Raw genomic sequence first — 17,248 nt, forward strand, 5'->3', positions numbered from 1 at the left:
TTAAGTTATGGAACCATAAAGTCATTCTTATGAGAAACTGGTAAGTTTTTCTACAAGAAAATGAACATTTTTAATCCATGTATTAAAACTATTTTTCGTTGTTACTTAGCAAAATACTTTTGATCAAAGTGTTTTGTTCAGAGGCTTTAGTAATCCTAAATAAATGTGATGAAAACAGTAAAGCCATAAAAAAACCTGGATCCACTGGATATATTTTAGAAATATGGTGTGCTTAATGAATGTCTTCCAAATTGGAAACAATAAAGATGTATGGAAAGGTTGTACATCAGTTTGCTTCAGACTTATGATTTTATGGACTACAGAGTTAATTACTAGCAGCAATTCTCACCTTTGAATTGTCAAAGTTAATTATAAATACATACTTATTTATTTAGGTATAGAGATTATCAAGATTATATGGGAGCCACAATTCCTGGAAAGATGTGTGTTACTCATTATTCTGCTGGAATTGCTTTGGTATGTAATTATTTAATCTTACTATTTAAAAAATTTATACATTTAAAAATCATTCAACATTATAGCAAAGATTTTATACAGTTCATACTTATACTTGCATTGAGAGATTACACTTACTTTCTACTACTGTTAAAAATTTGAAATGTGTAGAAGGGAGAGTATTTTGTGAAAGTAGAATAAAAATATCAGAAATACACATGTATTCCTTAATATATAGAATAGTGCATCATGAAACATTATGTGTAAAAAATAATTTAAAAAATTTTTAAAAAATATTTTATAACCCAAATAGATGTTTGCTTGTAGATGTAAAATTGGAATAATAGTCTTACCAGTAAAATAACTTCAAAGTGAAAACAATGATTAAATAAAAAGTATGACAGAAATTCTTTAAAATGTTTCAAACCTTCAAAGAGTAAAAGAAATATCTATGTCTCTTTTAAAAATTAATAACATTTATAAATATTTTATATATGTAAAAAATAAATGATACAATTAGATGCATCATTGAAAGGTAGAGTAATTGGTTGAGCAATTTTCCCACCCTATTACTTTTTTAAAAAAAAGTAGAGAGGCAGAGAGAGAGAGGCAGAGAGAGGCAGAGACATAGGTAGAGGGAGAAGCAGCCTCCTTGCAGGAAACCTGATGTGGGACTCTCAATCCCCAGTCCCTGGGATCACCACTGGAGAATTTATTTTAAATTATAATTATTAATTATAATTAGATGCATCATTGAAATATTTATGTCTCTTTTAAAAATTAATAACATTTATAAATATTTTATATATGTAAAAAATAAATGATACAATTAGATGCATCATTGAAAGAGTAATTGGTTGAGCAATTTTCCCACCCTATTACTTTTTTAAAAAACAAATTTACAAATTTTTTAAAAACTAACTAAAAATTATTTTAAATTATAAAATAAATTTTTAAAGATTTTATTTATTCATTCATGAGAGACACAGAGAGAGGCAGAGACATAGGTAGAGGGAGAAGCAGCCTCCTTGCAGAGAGCCTGATGTGGGACTCCATCCCAGGATCTTGGGATTATGCCCTGAGCCAACGGCAGACACTCAACCAGGGGCACCCTAGGCATCCCTAAAGTATAAAATATGTTATGTACCCTTTTAAAAGCATATAGAATATATAAGGACATTTGTATAAATTTATGGCATCTCCCCAATCAGGAAGTGATAATCACTATTTATATTTTGATTAATATGTATCTTCTATATTGTGTTTTTATCTGTTACTGTGGCTCCTTCTCCTTACATTTTTGTAAAAATGGGATTTTGCAGTGCATATTTTTATTTCTGATACTCTTATTACAAAATTTATGCATGTACAGGGCAAAAATTGTTTTAATTATGAGTATAAAAAGCAAAAGTTAATAGTAATTCTTCCTCATCTTCTTCAAGTAGTCCTATTTAATACTTTATAATTTCTGGTTAAGTTCTTCTAGCAGCTAAATTTATTATTTAAAGTAAATATGCTCTTTGGGCGCCTAGATGGCTCAGTGGTTGAGCGTCTGTCTTCAGCTCAGGTGCTTCAGCTCAGGTCCCTTGATCCCAGGGACTCGGGATTGAGTCCCACATTGAGTCTTTGAAGGTTTGAAACATTTTAAAGAATCTGTCATACTTTTTGCTTAATCATTATTTTCACTTTGAAGTTATTTTATTGGTAAGACTATTATTCCAATTTTACATCTACAAGCAAACATTTATTTGGGTTATAAAATATTTTTAATAAATTTTTATAAATTTTTAAAATTATTTTATATCATTACATATTATATATACTTTATAGTTGTACATATATGTGCACGATACACATTATCACATGATCTTATAATTTTGATATTTATATTTTTATTATTCATATCTTATTATTTATATATATATTTTAAGATTTTATTTATTTATTCATGACAGACAGAGAGAGGCAGAGACACAGAGAGAGAAGTAGGCTCCATGCAGGGAGCCCAATATGGGACTCGATCTCAGGACTCCAGGATCATGTCCTAGGTGGAAGGCAGAGGCTCAACTGCTGAGCCACCTGGGCATCCCTTATTATTTATATTATATTGACTTACCTTAGGCAATGCCCATTGATTACTTGCTTTGAAAAATAAGAATTTAAAATAATTGAACACTTCTTATATCCATTGTCAAGATTTATAAAATTTATAACTTATTCTATAAAAACTTTTATACTTTGTCTATAGGTTAATTTAAAAATTAAATTAGTAAATAATATTTTATATGTGAATACATAAATAATATTAACTCGGGTAAAGAAATAAATATATTATTATGCTAGTAAAGCTTTGATGGTCAAAAGATGACCTTTTAGGCATCAGGATCTAATGGAGATGTTTAATTATTTTTCTCACTTTTTTAACTTTTATCAGTGAAATCACTGCCATAGAAAATTGAATTTCATCTTCCTTTTCTTAGAACGCTTCCTATTTTTATGGAGTATCTCTTGACTATTTTATTTGTTTGTTTCTTTAGTTTCCAGTTTATTTTATTGTTTAGTGTATTATTGTTTTTCTCTTTGAATTGGGTATTATATATTGAGTTCAAGATAAAAGTTTATGTCTTCATAGGGCTGAATGTAGGCCAGTTCAGAATTCATTTGTAGACCAGACTTTTCTTTCAATGACACTTCTTTCTCTGGCATCCTAGGGTTTATATCCTAAATGTATCAGGTATTCATATTGGTCTTTTAAAAAATTTTATTTCTGGTATAGTTAGTATATAGTTATATTCATTTCAGGTATACAATACAGTGATTGAATAATTCTATTTATTACTCAGTGCTTATCAAGATATGTACTCTTAATCTCCTTCACCTGTTTTGCCCATGTCTCCCCACCTCCTCTTCAGTAACCATCAGTTTGTTCTTTATAGTTAGGAATCTGGTTTTTGGTTTGCTTCTTTTTTCCCCCTTCATTTGTTGTGTTTCTTAAGTTCCTCGTGTGAGTGATATCATATGGTATTTATCTTTCTCTGATTGACTTACTTCACATAGCATTATACCTTCTGCATCTATTCATTCATGTTGTTGCAAATGGCATGATTTCATTCTTTTTTTAGCTTCTATTTAAGTTCCAGTTAGTTAATATGCAGTATAAAATTACTTTCAGGTGTACAATTTAGTGATTCAACACTTCCATACAACAGCCGGTCTCATCACAAGTGCCCTCCTTAAGCCCCATCACCTATTTCACCTATCCCCCAACCCACCTCCCATCTAATAACCATCAGTTTGTTCTCTGCAGTTGAGAGTCTGTTTCTTGGTTTGCCCCCCTCTCTCTTTTTTCTCCCCTGTGCTCATTTCTTTGTTTCTTTTACTCATGAATTTTTTTCTTTTTATAATTTTCTTCTAATTATTATCTTTTTTACTTAAAGAAGTCCCTTTAACATATCTTGTAAGGTCAGTTTAGTGGTGATGAATTCTTTTAACTTTTGTTTGTCTGAGAAACTCTTTGTTTCCTTAAAGTCTGAATGATAACTTTGTCAGGGAGAGTATTATTGTTGTAGTTTTCTCCTTTTAGCACTTTTATTATGTATACCACTCCCTTTTGGCCTGCAAGGTTTCTGCTGAAAAATCAGCTGATAGCATTATTATGGGGTTTCTTGTATATAACTAGTTGTTTTGCTTTTGGTACTTTGAAGATTCTCTCTTTATTTTTAATCTTTACCATTTTACCTATTATGTGTTGTGGTGTGTATTTCCTATGGTTTGTTTGCTTATTTATTTATTTATTTATTTATTTATTTATTTATTTATTTATTTTGTGGCTGTCAGTGCTTCCTGGATCTGGTTGTATTTCTATCCCGAGGTTAGTGAAATTTGCAGCCATTATTTATCTAAATAAGCGTTCTGCTCTTTTCTCTCTCTTTTTTCTTTTTAGGGTCCCTATAATGAGAATATTAGTATGCTTGATGTACCAGAGATCCCTTAAAATATTCTTTTTGTTTTTTATTGTTTTACTTTTTTGCTGTTCAGCTTGGGTACTTTTTTTTTTAAGATTTTATTTATTTATTTATTTGAGAGAGAGTAAGAGAGAGCACAGAAGAAGAGAGAGAGGGAGAAGTAGACTCCCTGCTGAGTAGAGAGCTCAGTGCAGGGCTCGATCCCAGGACACCAAGATTATGACCTGCACTGAAGGCAGACGCTTAGCTGACTGAGCCACCCAGGCACCCCAGCTTGGGCACTTTCTATTACTCTGTCTTCCCAATCATTAATTCATCTTCTGCATTCTCTCATATGTTGTTGATTCTCTCTAGTATATTTTTTCATTTTATTCTATTCTTCTAGTCTATTGTTTTTTTTTAAGATTTTATTAATTCATGAGAGACACACAGAGACAGAGAAAGAGAGAGAGAGAGAAGCAGAGACACAGGCAGAGGGAGAAGCAGGCTCCATGCAGAGAGCCCAATGTGGGACTCAATCCTGGGGCCCCAGGATCAGGCCCTGGGCTGAAGGCGGTGCTAAACTGCTGAGCCACCTGGGCTGCCCAGGTCTATTGTTTTTTTAAAAAAATATTTTCTGTCTCTTTATTGAAGTTCTCACTGAGTTCATCCTCTCTTTTTTCCAGTTCAGTGAGCATGTTTTTGACCATTTCTTTGATCTCTTTATCAGGTAGGTTTCTTATCTCTGTTTTGTTTAGCTTTTTTTCCCAAGGTTTTTGTCTTATTTAGTTTGGAGCATCTTCCTCTGTTGCTTCATTTTGTTTGTCTTTCATGTTTGTTTCTATGAATTAAATAGAATAGCCATTTCTCTTAGACTTGAAGAAACAGCCTTTTATAGGAACATCCTTATGTGGACTGTGTGTGCCTGATGGCTTTGGTTGGCTTGGGGATCTGTAATGGGTGTGGGCGGAAAGTCCTGGGCACTCCATACCACAGCTGCCCTGATGGGATGGCTGGAGCTGAAGTAGGCACTGGCCAGGGTCTGGGGCTCTCTGTGTCTTTGCCTGGAGTACCTCAGGATACTTTGCACATATATCACCTTGATGAGATGGCTGGTGCTATTGTTATTGTCGACACTGTCCAAGGATATCCCTGTGTATGCCACAATGGGGCCACGCTGTGAGGCTTCTCTGGGGGGACTTCTGGGTCTGGTGTGGGCCAGGACTCCAGGGCCTACTGAGGCACTGGGGGCTAAGGTGCCCTGACCCTGCGTTTATCTGTACTATCAAGGTGGAGAAGGAATATAAGCAATAATACCCTCCTTCCCCTCTGGCCCTAGAAAGTGTTCCACAGTTTCCTGGCCACTTGATAGAATTCTAGGTCTGGTTCCTTTGTATTTTAGTTGCTCTTTAAATTGCAAATTTGGAATGTGAGAATCAGCTGGCTTTGTGGTCTTTTTTCTTTAAGGTTTTAAAAATTTATTCATGAGAGTCACACAGAGAGAAGCAGAGACACAGGCAAAGGGAGAAATAGGCTCCCTGTGGGGAGCCCAATGTGGGACTCGATCCCAGGACCCTAGGATCACTACCTGAGCCAAAGGCATGTACTCAACCACTGAGCCACCCGGGTGTCCTGGCTTTGTGTTCTTGACTCAAGCTGACCCGTACCACAAGTTGTATGGTTAAATGGTGCTCTTGGTTTTGCTCTGTGGATGATCACCTCTGCCTGCCATTTTCTCTGTTCAAGTGATGCTAGGCTTCACAGCTTTCAGATGTACCAGGTAAGCTTTCTGTTCAGTTAGGGCCAGGAGCTATACTCAGTGGTCAGTAGGGCTGAGAATTAGATCCCATTCCCCAGCAGGGCAGGAGAGCCATTTCTAAGCAGCCTCTCAGTTGTTTGCAGTTAAGCTGTCTGGTTTGAAAGGGTCAGGAGCTACATGCTGCCATGGATGGGGTTTGAATCAGCTTCTCTGTCTAGGCAGAACTGACTTTAAGCCCAGGAAGGCTTTTTGTGGTCTTAACTTAAGCTGACATGTACCCCAAGTTCCATGGCTGAAAGGTGCCATTGCTTTTGCTTTGTGGACAATAGCCATGCCTACCATACTCTCCACTTGAATATTGCTGGACTATGCAGTTTCTAAGTGTTATGACCTGGCTTTTGATCGGGTGGGTCCAGAAGCTACATTCAGCATTGGGCAGGGTTATGACTCAGCTCCCTGCCTGGGTAGGTGTGGGGACAGACTAGGCTTCAGTGGTCTTTGATGTGCGAATCAGTGTCTGAATCTGATGTCTGAATCTGTCTTTCATGACCTGAATTAGGAAGACCTGTTGTTCATTGGGTTCCCTGGGCAGAGTACATCACTTTCTTAGCTCTTCAATGGGCAAAACTGCTGGTTGGGACTACTTTTTGGGTGCTGCAGGTAGGAACTTGGTCTGCCAAGATTTAAGTGCTGGTTGTTGCAAGCCTTTCCACCTTTCTCCATCACAGATTTCTCATGGTCAAGCCATGTAACATCCTCTGTGCTCCTTGTGAGGGCATACCAGACTGAGGATTCCCAAGAAGTCACCTAAAATGCTCTGGGAGCTGGATGTCCACCCTGGAATCTTCATTTCCCACTCGAGGCACTGTAGACTCTGGAAAGATTTCCTAATACGGCACTATATCAGCATTGGGGAAGGACAATGTAGTCAGTGTGTAGCTACCCTACCCTACCCCTCTTACCCTTCTGATGTGGTCTGTTTTGTTTTCTGTAGTGCAGAGAGTGCTTTAAGCTCACCTCCTTATTCTAAGATCTTCACGGTAGTTTCTTGTCCAAGAAAAGTTGTTTGTTCTTGTTGTGAGGGGGAGGGAAATTGGGAATGACCTATGATGCCATCTTGTTAACATCACTACTGTTGTAATTCTTAATATGGACCTGGAGGCCATAAGGGTTAGTGACATAAATGACCTAGGTATTGTTATCAAAACTTTATTTTTTATTTATTTTTGTTAACTTTTTTTTTAATGTGGGGGCTCTCTTCATATTATTTATAGGGAGGATTCTTATGCTGAAAGGGAAATCCAGGTATATCACTCCAAGTTTTCCCTTCCCAAATTTCAGATTCTAACGCCTTCCCTATTAAATCTGGTAGATTTGAGAATTAAGTTGTTAAGAGAGAGAATTAAAAATTAAGTTCTGCAGTCCTGCAGTCCTTATGCTTTGTGCATGGTCCTCAGCCATGTCAATCTAACCACTATAGGAGATGAGGAATTACTACAGTGCTGCTGCAGAGGCTTATTGACTGCCTATTTGCATTCTCAGTTGCTCATTCACAGCTTTCTCTTTATATTTCTCATAAAGTATATCCTCTAGTTCTGCCATAAAAATCCAGTTGAACCCCAAATTTTTATTAGAGCATGTCATTATAGCAGTGAAGTGCCTTGATCTTCCTTACAATCTGTCCTCACCCGTACCTTACTCTATGCCAGATTTTATGGTAACTGGAAAAATCATGATGTTATTGCATATTATGAATTACCAGTGTCACATTTCTCCTTGGCAAGGATGTTATCTCTGCATTTGTTAAAATATGTGAGCAGCATAATACAAGAATGCTATCTTGAGAGTCTTTCTGTTGTTTCTCCTAATATGAGTTACTGAGTCATGGAGAATCCTGATAGGAAGCTGATTGCACTTTTAAAATGAGTAATTTGGTTACATGGCCACTTTGTGTGCTGGCAAGCAGAATATCCTACGAACTATTCTAAATGAATACAAGAGCTATCATAAGAAATTAGGTGAAGATCATGGTCCATATAGCCAAAAAATATAATGAGAAACAGCTCTTTTATATAGTTTTGGTAGCTACTTAAGAATTATATTAGATATTCCATTGTTAAATCATGATAAAGCTTGGCACAGACTCACTTTGCTTATATCTCAATAAAATTTCATAAGAACTTCAGCATCTTTTTTGTCCAAGGAACTGTATTTTCTATTCTTAAGTATTTGGTAAAATAATAAATGTATTCAAAATTAGAAAATTATTACTTTTTATTACCTTTAAATGACTTGTCTTTCATCTGAATTCTTGTTTTTGTTAATGTAGTACCCCAAGGAGATAACTTTGGAGGCATTTTCCATTATTGTCACGCAGTTGCTTGGGCTCAGCCTGGGAATATCATATGATGACACAAAGAAATGTCACTGTTCAGGAGCCATCTGTATAATGAATCCAGAAGCTATGTAAGTTTATTTAAAAGTAGAATTTATTGGTTATGTTTATTTTGTTTTAAATATTTGAAGTGCAAAACAGTGTTTACTTATAACATCAATTACCCATAAGTGGACTAAGTACTTACAAAATATAAACATGAAATTTTAAGTCTAAGAGAGTTGAAGGAGGTATATCATTAAGAACAGTGGAGGAAGAATACCTAGGTGCATTCAGTGGTTGGGTATCTGCCTTCGGCTCAGGGCATGATCCTGGGGTCTGGGATTGAGTCTTGGTTTGGGCTCCTTCCGGGGAGCCTACTCTTCCTTCTGCCTAAGTCTCTGCCTCTCTCTCTGTGTCTCTCATGAATTAATAAATAAAAACTTTTTTAAAAAAAAAGAACAGTCAAGGATAACAGATCCACTTTCAAAGATATATTAGCAAGGGAATGATACAGTGTATTTTATGAAATCTCATAGTGAGGATTGTTAAAAATATGTCAGATAAGGTGGAAGAATGGATAAAAGAATAAGACCCATCTATATGCTGCCTGTAACAAGCTCACTTCAGACAGAAAAACACACACAAAATGAAAGTGAAAGTTTGGAGAAAGATATTATATGCAAATGGAAGCAAAAAGAATCCAGAGTAGCAATAGCTATATCAGACACATAGACTACTTTTTTAAAGGCAAGAAATGTATCTATTACAGGGAATATCAGAAATTTGTTGAACTTCATTACAAAAAAATTGTTTTTAATATTTTGAATGATTTTTTTGTTCCATTTAAAAAATTTTTTTAGGTAGTTAACATACACTGCAATATTGATTTCTGGAGTAGAGATCAGTGATACATCATGTATATACAACACCCTGTGCTCATCATAACAAGTGCCCTCCTTAATACCCATCACCCATCTAACCCATTCCCCAGCTACCTCCCTCCATCACCCCTTAATTTGTCTTCATTGTTAAGAGTCTCTTATAGCTTCTTTCCCTCTCTCCTTTTTTCTTTTCCCCTTTCCCATATGTTCATCTGTCTTTTTTGCTAAATTCAACATATGAGTGAGATCATAGGGTGTTTGTCTTTCTCTGACTGACTTATTTCACTTAGCATAAAGTACTCCAGCTCCATCTGTGTCATTGGAAATGGCTAGATTGCATTATTTTCGATAGCTGAGTAACATTTCATTGCATATATATATTTTTTGCATATATATATTGCATATATATATATTCCATTGCATATATATATTCCATTGCATTATTTTCGATAGCTGAGTAATATTCCATTGCATATATATATATATATTGTATATATATATATTCCATTGCATATAGATGTATACCACATCTTATCTATTCATTGGTTGATGGACATTTGGGCTCTCTCCATAGTTTGGCTATTTTTTTTTTAAAGATTTTTAAAGTTTATTCATTTGAGAGAGAGAGAGAGAGAGAGAGGCATGAGCAGGAGGAGGTGTTGGAGGGAGAGAGAAAATCAGATTCCCTGCTGTGCAAGGAGCCTGATGTAGGCTCAATCCCAGAACCCTGAAATCGACCTGAGCAGAAGGCAAGACACATAACTGATTAAGGATTAAGCTATCCAGGTGCCCCTAGTTTGGCTATTGTAAATAATGTCATGTTGCTGTAAACATCAAGGTGAGTATCCCTTTGAATCACTATTTTTATATCCTTTGGATAAATACCTAGAAGTACAATTTTTGGATCATAGGGGAGCTCTATTTTTAACATTTTGAGGAGTCTCTGTACTGTTTTCCAGAGTGGCTGCAGCTGTACCAGTTTGCATTCCCACCAACAGTGTAAGAGGGTTCCCCTTTCTTCACATCCTCACCAACATCTGTTGTTTCTTGTGTTATTAATTTTAGCCATACTGACAGGTGTGAGATGGTATCTCATCATGGTTTTGATTTATATTTCCACGAGGATGAGTGGCGTTGAGCATTGTTTTTTTTTTATTTGTTAGCCATCTGTAGGTCTTTTTTGGAGAAATGTCTGTTGATGTCTTCTGCCCATTTCTTAATTGTGTTGTTTCTTGAGTGTTGAGTTTGGTAAGTTCTTTATAGATTTTGGATACTAACCCTTCATCAGATATGTCATTTGCAAATATCTTCTCCCATTCTACATGCTGCCTTTTAATTTTATTGATGTCTCCTTTGCAGTGTAGAAGCTTTTTACCTTGTTGAAGTCTCAATAGTTCATTTTTGCTTTTATTTCCTTGCCTATGGTGATGTGTCTAGAAAGAAGTTGCTATAGCTAAAGTCAAAGACATTTCTGCCTGTGTTCTCCTCTAGGGTTATCCTGGTTTCCTGTTGCCTATTATGGGCTTTCATTTATTTTGAATTTATTTTTGTGTATGCCATAAGAAAGTGGTCCAGTTTCATTCATCTGCATGTGGCTGTCCAGGTATCCCAACAGCATTTGTTGAAGAGGCTGTCATTTTTTTCCATTGGATATTCTTTCCTTTTTGTCAAAGATTAGTTGACCATATAGTTTTGAGTCCATTTTTGGGTTCTCTATTCTGTTCCATTCATCATGTGTCTGTTTTTGTGCCAGTACCATACTGTCTTGATGATCACAGCATTGTAATACTGCTTAGTGCCCAAAATTGTGATGCCTCTAGTTTTTATTTTCTTTTTCAACATTACTTTGGCTATTCAGGATCTTTTCTGGTTTTGTAGAAATTTTAGAATTTTTGTTCTATTTCTGTGAAAAATGCTAGTGTTATTTTGATAGGGATTGCATTGAATGTGTCGATTGCTTTGGGTAGCATAAACATTTTAACAAAATTTGTTCTTCCAATCCCTGATCATGGAATGTTTTTCCATTTCTTTGTGTCTGCTTTAATTTCTTTCATAAGTGTTCTATAGTTTTCAGAGAATGAATCTTTTACCTCTTTGGTTAGATTTATTCTTAAGTATCTTATGGTTTTTGGTGCAATTGTGAATGGGATTGATTCCTTGATTTCTCTTTCTGCTGCTTCATTATTGGTATATAGAAGTGGAGCAGACTTCTGTGTATTGACTTTATATCCTGTGACTTTGCTGAATTCCTGTATCAGGTCTAACAATTTTTTGTTGGAGTCTTTTGGATTTTCTACGTAGAGTATCGTTGTATGCATAGAGTAAAAGTTTTCTACTTGTTTGTTGATTTGGATGCCTTTATTTCTTTTTGTTTGATTGCTGAGGCTAGGACTTCTAGTACTTTGTTGAACAATGGTGGTGAGAGTGGACAACCCTCTGTTGTTATTGACCTTAGGGGAAATGCTCTTAGTTTTACCCATTGAGGATGATATTAGCTGTGGGTTTTTGTACATGGCTTTAATAATGTTAAGGTATGTTTCTTTGATCTCTACTTTGTTGAGGGTTTTTATTAAGAAACAATGCTGTATTTTGTCAAATGCTTTTTCTGCATCTATTAAGAGGATCATATGGTTCTTACTCTTTCTTTTATTAATGTGGTGTATTAACATTGATTGATTTGTGAATGATGAGCCACCCTTGAAGCCCATGAAAAAATCTCATGTAGTTGTGGTGAATAATCTTTTTAATGTACTGTGGAATTTGATTTGCTAGTATTTTATTGAGAATTTTTGCATCCTTGTTAAATATTAGGGACATTCATCTGTAATTCTCCTTTTTAGTAGTGTTTTTCTCTGGTTTTGGTATCAAGGTAATACTGGCCTCATAGGATAAGTTTTGAAGTTTTCCTTCCGTCTCTTTTTTTGGTGAACAGTTTCAGAAGAATAGGTATTAATTCTTCTTTAAATGTTTGGTAGAATTCCCCTGGGAAGCCATCTGGCCCTGGACTCCTGTTTGTTGGTAGATTTTTGATTATTGATTCAATTTCCTTGCTGGTCATGAGTCTGTTCAGGTTTTCTATTTCTTCTTGTTTCAGTTTTGATAGTTGATATGTTTCTAGGAATTTATCCATTTCTTCCTGATTGCCTGTTTTGTTGGCATATAATTGCTGATAATATTCTCTTATAATCCTTTTTATTTCTGTGGTGTTGATTGTGATCTTTCCTCTTTCATTTATGATTTTATTTACTTAGGTCCTTTCTCTTTTCTTTTTGATAAGCCTGGCTGGGGTTTATTGAGCTTGTTAATTCTTTCAGAGAACCAGCTCCTGGTTTCATTGCTCTGTTCTGTTTTTTTTTTTCCCTATATCATTTATTTCTGCTCTAATCTTTATTATTTCCCCTCTCCTGCTGAATTGAGGCTTCATTTTCTGATTCTTTTCTAAGTCCTGTAGGTGAAAAGTTAGGTTGTGTATTTGAGCCTTTTCTTGTTGCTTCTTGAGGATGGCCTATAGTGTTATATATTCCTCCTTAGGACCACTTTGTTACATCCCAGAGGCTTTAGACTCTCATGTTTTTATTTTAATTTGTTTCCATGTATTTTTTAAATACTTCTTTAATTTCCTGATAGACCCATTCATTCTTTAGTAGGATTTTCTTTAACCTCCATGTACTTGTGGTCCTTCCAAATTTTTTCTTGTAGTTGACTTCAGATTTCATAGCTTTGTGGTCTGAAAATGTGCATGGTATGATTTCAGTCTTTTTGTACTGGTTGAGGCCTGACTTGTGGCCCAGGATGTGATCCATTCTAGAGAATATTCCATGTGCACTCGAAAAGAATATGTATTCTGCTGCTTTAGGATGAAGTTCTCTGAAAAAATCTGTTAAGTTCATCTGGTTCAGTGAGTCATTTAAAGACCTTGTTTTCAATTCTTCCCTTAGATCTTGATCTTTAAATTATCTGTGCATTGCTGTGAGTGGGGTGTTAAAGTCCCCCAGTCATATTGTATTATTATCAGTGAGTTTCTTTAAGTTTGTTATTAATTGAATTATATATTTGGCTGCTCCCAAGTTGGAGGCATAAATATTTACAATTGTTAGATCTTCTTGTTGGATAACCCCTTTATTATTATATAGTGCCCTTCTTCATCTCTTATTACAGTCTGTGGTTTAAAATCTAGTTTGTCTGATAAAAATATGGGTATTCTAGCTTTCTTCGATGTCCATTAGCATGATAAATGGTTTCCCACCTCCTCATTTTCAATCTGGAGGTGTTTTGAGGTCTAAAATGAGTCTCTTCGTGTTCCACGAGGTTTCCTTCAATTGCCGATGCTGCCTCCACCCGCTTCAGGATACACGTGACCTCTCCCTTTGCTTGTCTATGCAGAGTTCTCGGAGCCTGGTGCTAAAGCAGGAAGCGTGGAGGGGGGTCCCCTGCGGAGGGCTTTGGCAGGAATGGGCTGCAGCTCAGGTGGAGAACTGAGAACGCAGGCCCCAGGGGACTCCCTGGAGGGGTCCCCTAAGGGGAGGACGTTGGCTAGCCAAGAGTGCAGTGCTGTTGGTGTTTTAGGGCGACGAGACACTCAGCCCTGAGCAAACAGTTGACACTAGGAATCCAAAAAAAAAAAAAAAAAAGTCTCTTGTAAGCAGGTTATCAATGGGTTTTTTTTTTTTTTTTAAATCCATTCTGATACCTTATGTGTTTTATTTGGAACATTTAGTCCATTTACATTCAGAGTAATTATTGAAAGATGTGGATTTAGTGGTATTATATTACCTGTAAAGTCACTATTCCTTTCTATTTTCTCTGTTCCTTCTAGACTTTGTTACTTTTGGTCTCTTTTTCCTGTTCAAAGGGTCTCCTGTAATATTTTTTGGAGAGCTGGTTTAGTGGTCACAAACAAAGAACTATGAGCCTGATTCCAAAGAAAGAAAAGAAAGAAGGGGGTGGGGGGGAGGAATAAGAAAAAGGAAAAATAAAACCAAACCCACAGCCTGGTCCTATTTCAGCCAGAATTGAAGGGGATGCTTTGAAGCACTGTAGGATCAGTAGAATTGGTCCATGTGGTGTCCTGTCTGTGTTGCTCTTCTGGGGCAGAGGCCTGCTGTGCTGGCTCAGTCAGTCCTGTCCCAGTGAAAATGTATTTGCCAAGCACAGGGGGGGCAGGTTTTGCTGTAAGTGGCTTCTACTTCCACGGGGGGCTGCTGAATTGTTCTCTGAAGTGCAACTGTGTTGGTGGGGAAGGTGAAATGGTGCTACCCTACTTTCTCATACCCGGAAATGATATTTCACACATCCCATTATTCAGGAAACCCTCACAGAAAAGCGAGGGTCATTAGTCCACCTGGCAAAACAACTTTCCTGTGTTTTATTTTTGGCATTCAGCTGGGATTCAAAACTCCAAATCTTAAAGGAGCCAGCATTACACGGATCTGCTCCTTTCTTCAAATTAGAGCCTCACTGTACTCTGATTAGTGCCTTTTTTCCCTGAAAAAACAGTCCCACATTTGCACGGTGCACAGAATTTATGGTGTGGCACCAGGAAAAGCAGAGACCAGGTTATCTACCCTCTGCATGTGCCTTTGTCCCCTGCAGATGAAAGGCTGTTTGCTGGCATCTGTGGGACAGGCAATATACCCTTTTCCAAATGTGCTCCAGAAAGGGGAACAATCTCTCCCAAAGCGACCTAGGAAACCCCTAAACCACTTTGTGTACTCTCTGGCCAGCACCCTCCTTCTCCCCCTGAAGCATATGCCATAGTTCTGCTCTGGCAAAAGTCATACACTTTCAAAACCAGAGAGACTGAGCTCCACATACTGTTTGCAAAAACTCTACTACCCTCTGTTCCCCTGGCCCCCTAGCCTGTGGTCTGTGAAGTTTTCTTCTTGTGTGAAACCCAAGGCCACACTCTCTTAACTCCTTCTCTCTCTCTTGCTTGAAAAGGGTTCCCTTGCCTTTGTGGCAAGGCAATTTTTCTCTCCCCCAATTCACTTCCATGCACCTCACAGCTGACAGCTGTCTCCTTCCAGCTGTTGAGATCCTTTTTCCAATCCTCAGATCAATTTTCTGGGTGTTCTAAGTGATCTGACCTCATACAGCTCTGTTTGAGGAACAAGCAAAGTCCAGCGTCCCCCTATTTCTCTACCGCCTTAACTCCTCCTGGCTTTCTTTTGATGTCCTTTGCATGATGGATGGTTCTCCATCTCCCATTTTCAATCTGCTGGTGTCTTTAGGTCTAAAACGAGTCTCTTGTAGGGAGCATATAGTTGGATCTTTGGGGTTTTTTTGTTTTTGTTTGCTTTGTGTGTGTGTGTGTGTGTGTGTTTTAATCCATTCTTTTAATCAAGTCTTTTGACTTGAGCATTTAGTCCATTTGCATTCAGAGTGATTATTGAAAGATGTGAGTTTAGTGCCATTGTGTTACCTATAGAGTTGGTGTTTCTGGTGATGTTCTCTGGTCCTTTCTAGTCTTTGTTGCTTACGGTCATTCAAAGTGTCCCCTGTCATATTTCTTACAGGGATGGTTTAGTGGTCATGAACTCCTTTAGTTTTTGTTTGTCTGGGAAACTCTATATCCCTCCTTTTATTCTAATGACAACCTTGCTGGATAAAGTATTCTTGGCTGCACATGTTTCCCAATCAACACATTGAATATATCCTGATACTCTCTAGTTCAGAAATCTTATTTATATCTGGATTAAAATATCTGACCATAAGTTCTACTTCCTGTTCTTTCTTTTGGGGTGAATTTTGTCATTTTGTCCAGAAGAGAAAAGTAGGAAAAGAAAAAAAAACCCAAAACAACACAAAAAATTATTTCTTAGGTATGGTTTGGTCTACTTGTTAGAAAAAGCTTGATCAAAAATAAATAAATAAACAAAAAATATAAAAATACAAAATACATATGAAAGAATTTAAAAACAATAAAAAATAAAAGAGGAATTAAAAATGAAAAAAATAATAAAAAATAAAAATAAAAAGGAAGCTAGATCCTATTTCCCTTAGAGCTGAAGCTCTGTAGCACTCTATGATCAGTAGACTTGGTGATTGCAAAGTGTGCTGGTTTTCTGGGGAGGAGCCTATTGCCGTGGTTCTCAGGTGGACTTGCCCTAGTGGGAATGCCTCTCCAGAGTGTGTGTGTGTGTGTGTGTGTGTGTGTGTGTGTGTGTGTGTGTGTGTATAGCTCTGGCCTCCACTAGGTGGCTCTGTTTTGCTCTCTGAAGGCTTTCAGAGCTCATGGGCAGAATGAAAATGGCTGCCCCTGCCCCAGTCTCTAGCCCCAGTGCTGAGATTTCATGCTCCCTACTCTTTAGGAAGCCCTCACAGAAGAACAATCAGCCTTGTGTGCTTGGCTTCCCTCAGATCCCTGCCTTCACCCTGCCTGTGTCTGAGCTATTTTATCTCTGGTGTGTGACTGGGTTTCAAAGCTCCAAATTTTAGGGACTCCTCTGGTGTGGACCTGCACTCATCCTCTGGGGAGGCATGCTTGCTGCAGCAGTTCAGAGTTTATGGCAACTTGGAGCAGAGAGTGGGCACTTAGGCTTGCTGCCCTCTGCCAGAGACCCTGCTCCTATGCCTGAAAACAGTGTAGGACTCCCGTGCCACCTGTTCTTATAACCCAGGGAATGAATCCTCAGACCATGCTGTCCACTCCTGGGTTTCTGCCCTACTTCTCCGTCTAAGCACCTTTAAGCCAGGCACAACCTTGGAAATGGTAAACATCTCAAATTTCAGATTTTGTGCTTCACTGCTTATAATTTTTTGTAGTAGTTCCTGCAAGCAGGACTCTCTCCCTTCTGCAGTACACACAATTATTATCTCCCCCCACATCAAC

General features: G+C 37.2%; 1 protein-coding gene across 12 annotated transcripts in view; it reads left to right on the forward strand.

Moving 5' to 3' along the window:
• Positions 1-17,248, forward strand: part of ADAM32 (ADAM metallopeptidase domain 32) — a 181,765-nt gene that overhangs the window by 55,247 nt on the left and 109,270 nt on the right. For all 12 annotated transcript variants that reach the window (XR_013352994.1, XR_013352993.1, XM_077849240.1 and 9 more), the window contains 2 exons: positions 396-477; positions 8,489-8,625. Coding sequence is in view for 10 of the 12 variants with exons in the window: in XM_077849240.1 (XP_077705366.1) it covers positions 396-477; positions 8,489-8,625 (219 nt within the window). In the remaining 2 variants the exon portion in view is untranslated. The remainder of the gene's footprint in view (positions 1-395; positions 478-8,488; positions 8,626-17,248) is intronic.

The sequence above is a fragment of the Canis aureus genome, chromosome 15 (genome assembly GCF_053574225.1).
Source record: "Canis aureus isolate CA01 chromosome 15, VMU_Caureus_v.1.0, whole genome shotgun sequence".
NCBI lineage: Eukaryota > Metazoa > Chordata > Mammalia > Carnivora > Canidae > Canis > Canis aureus.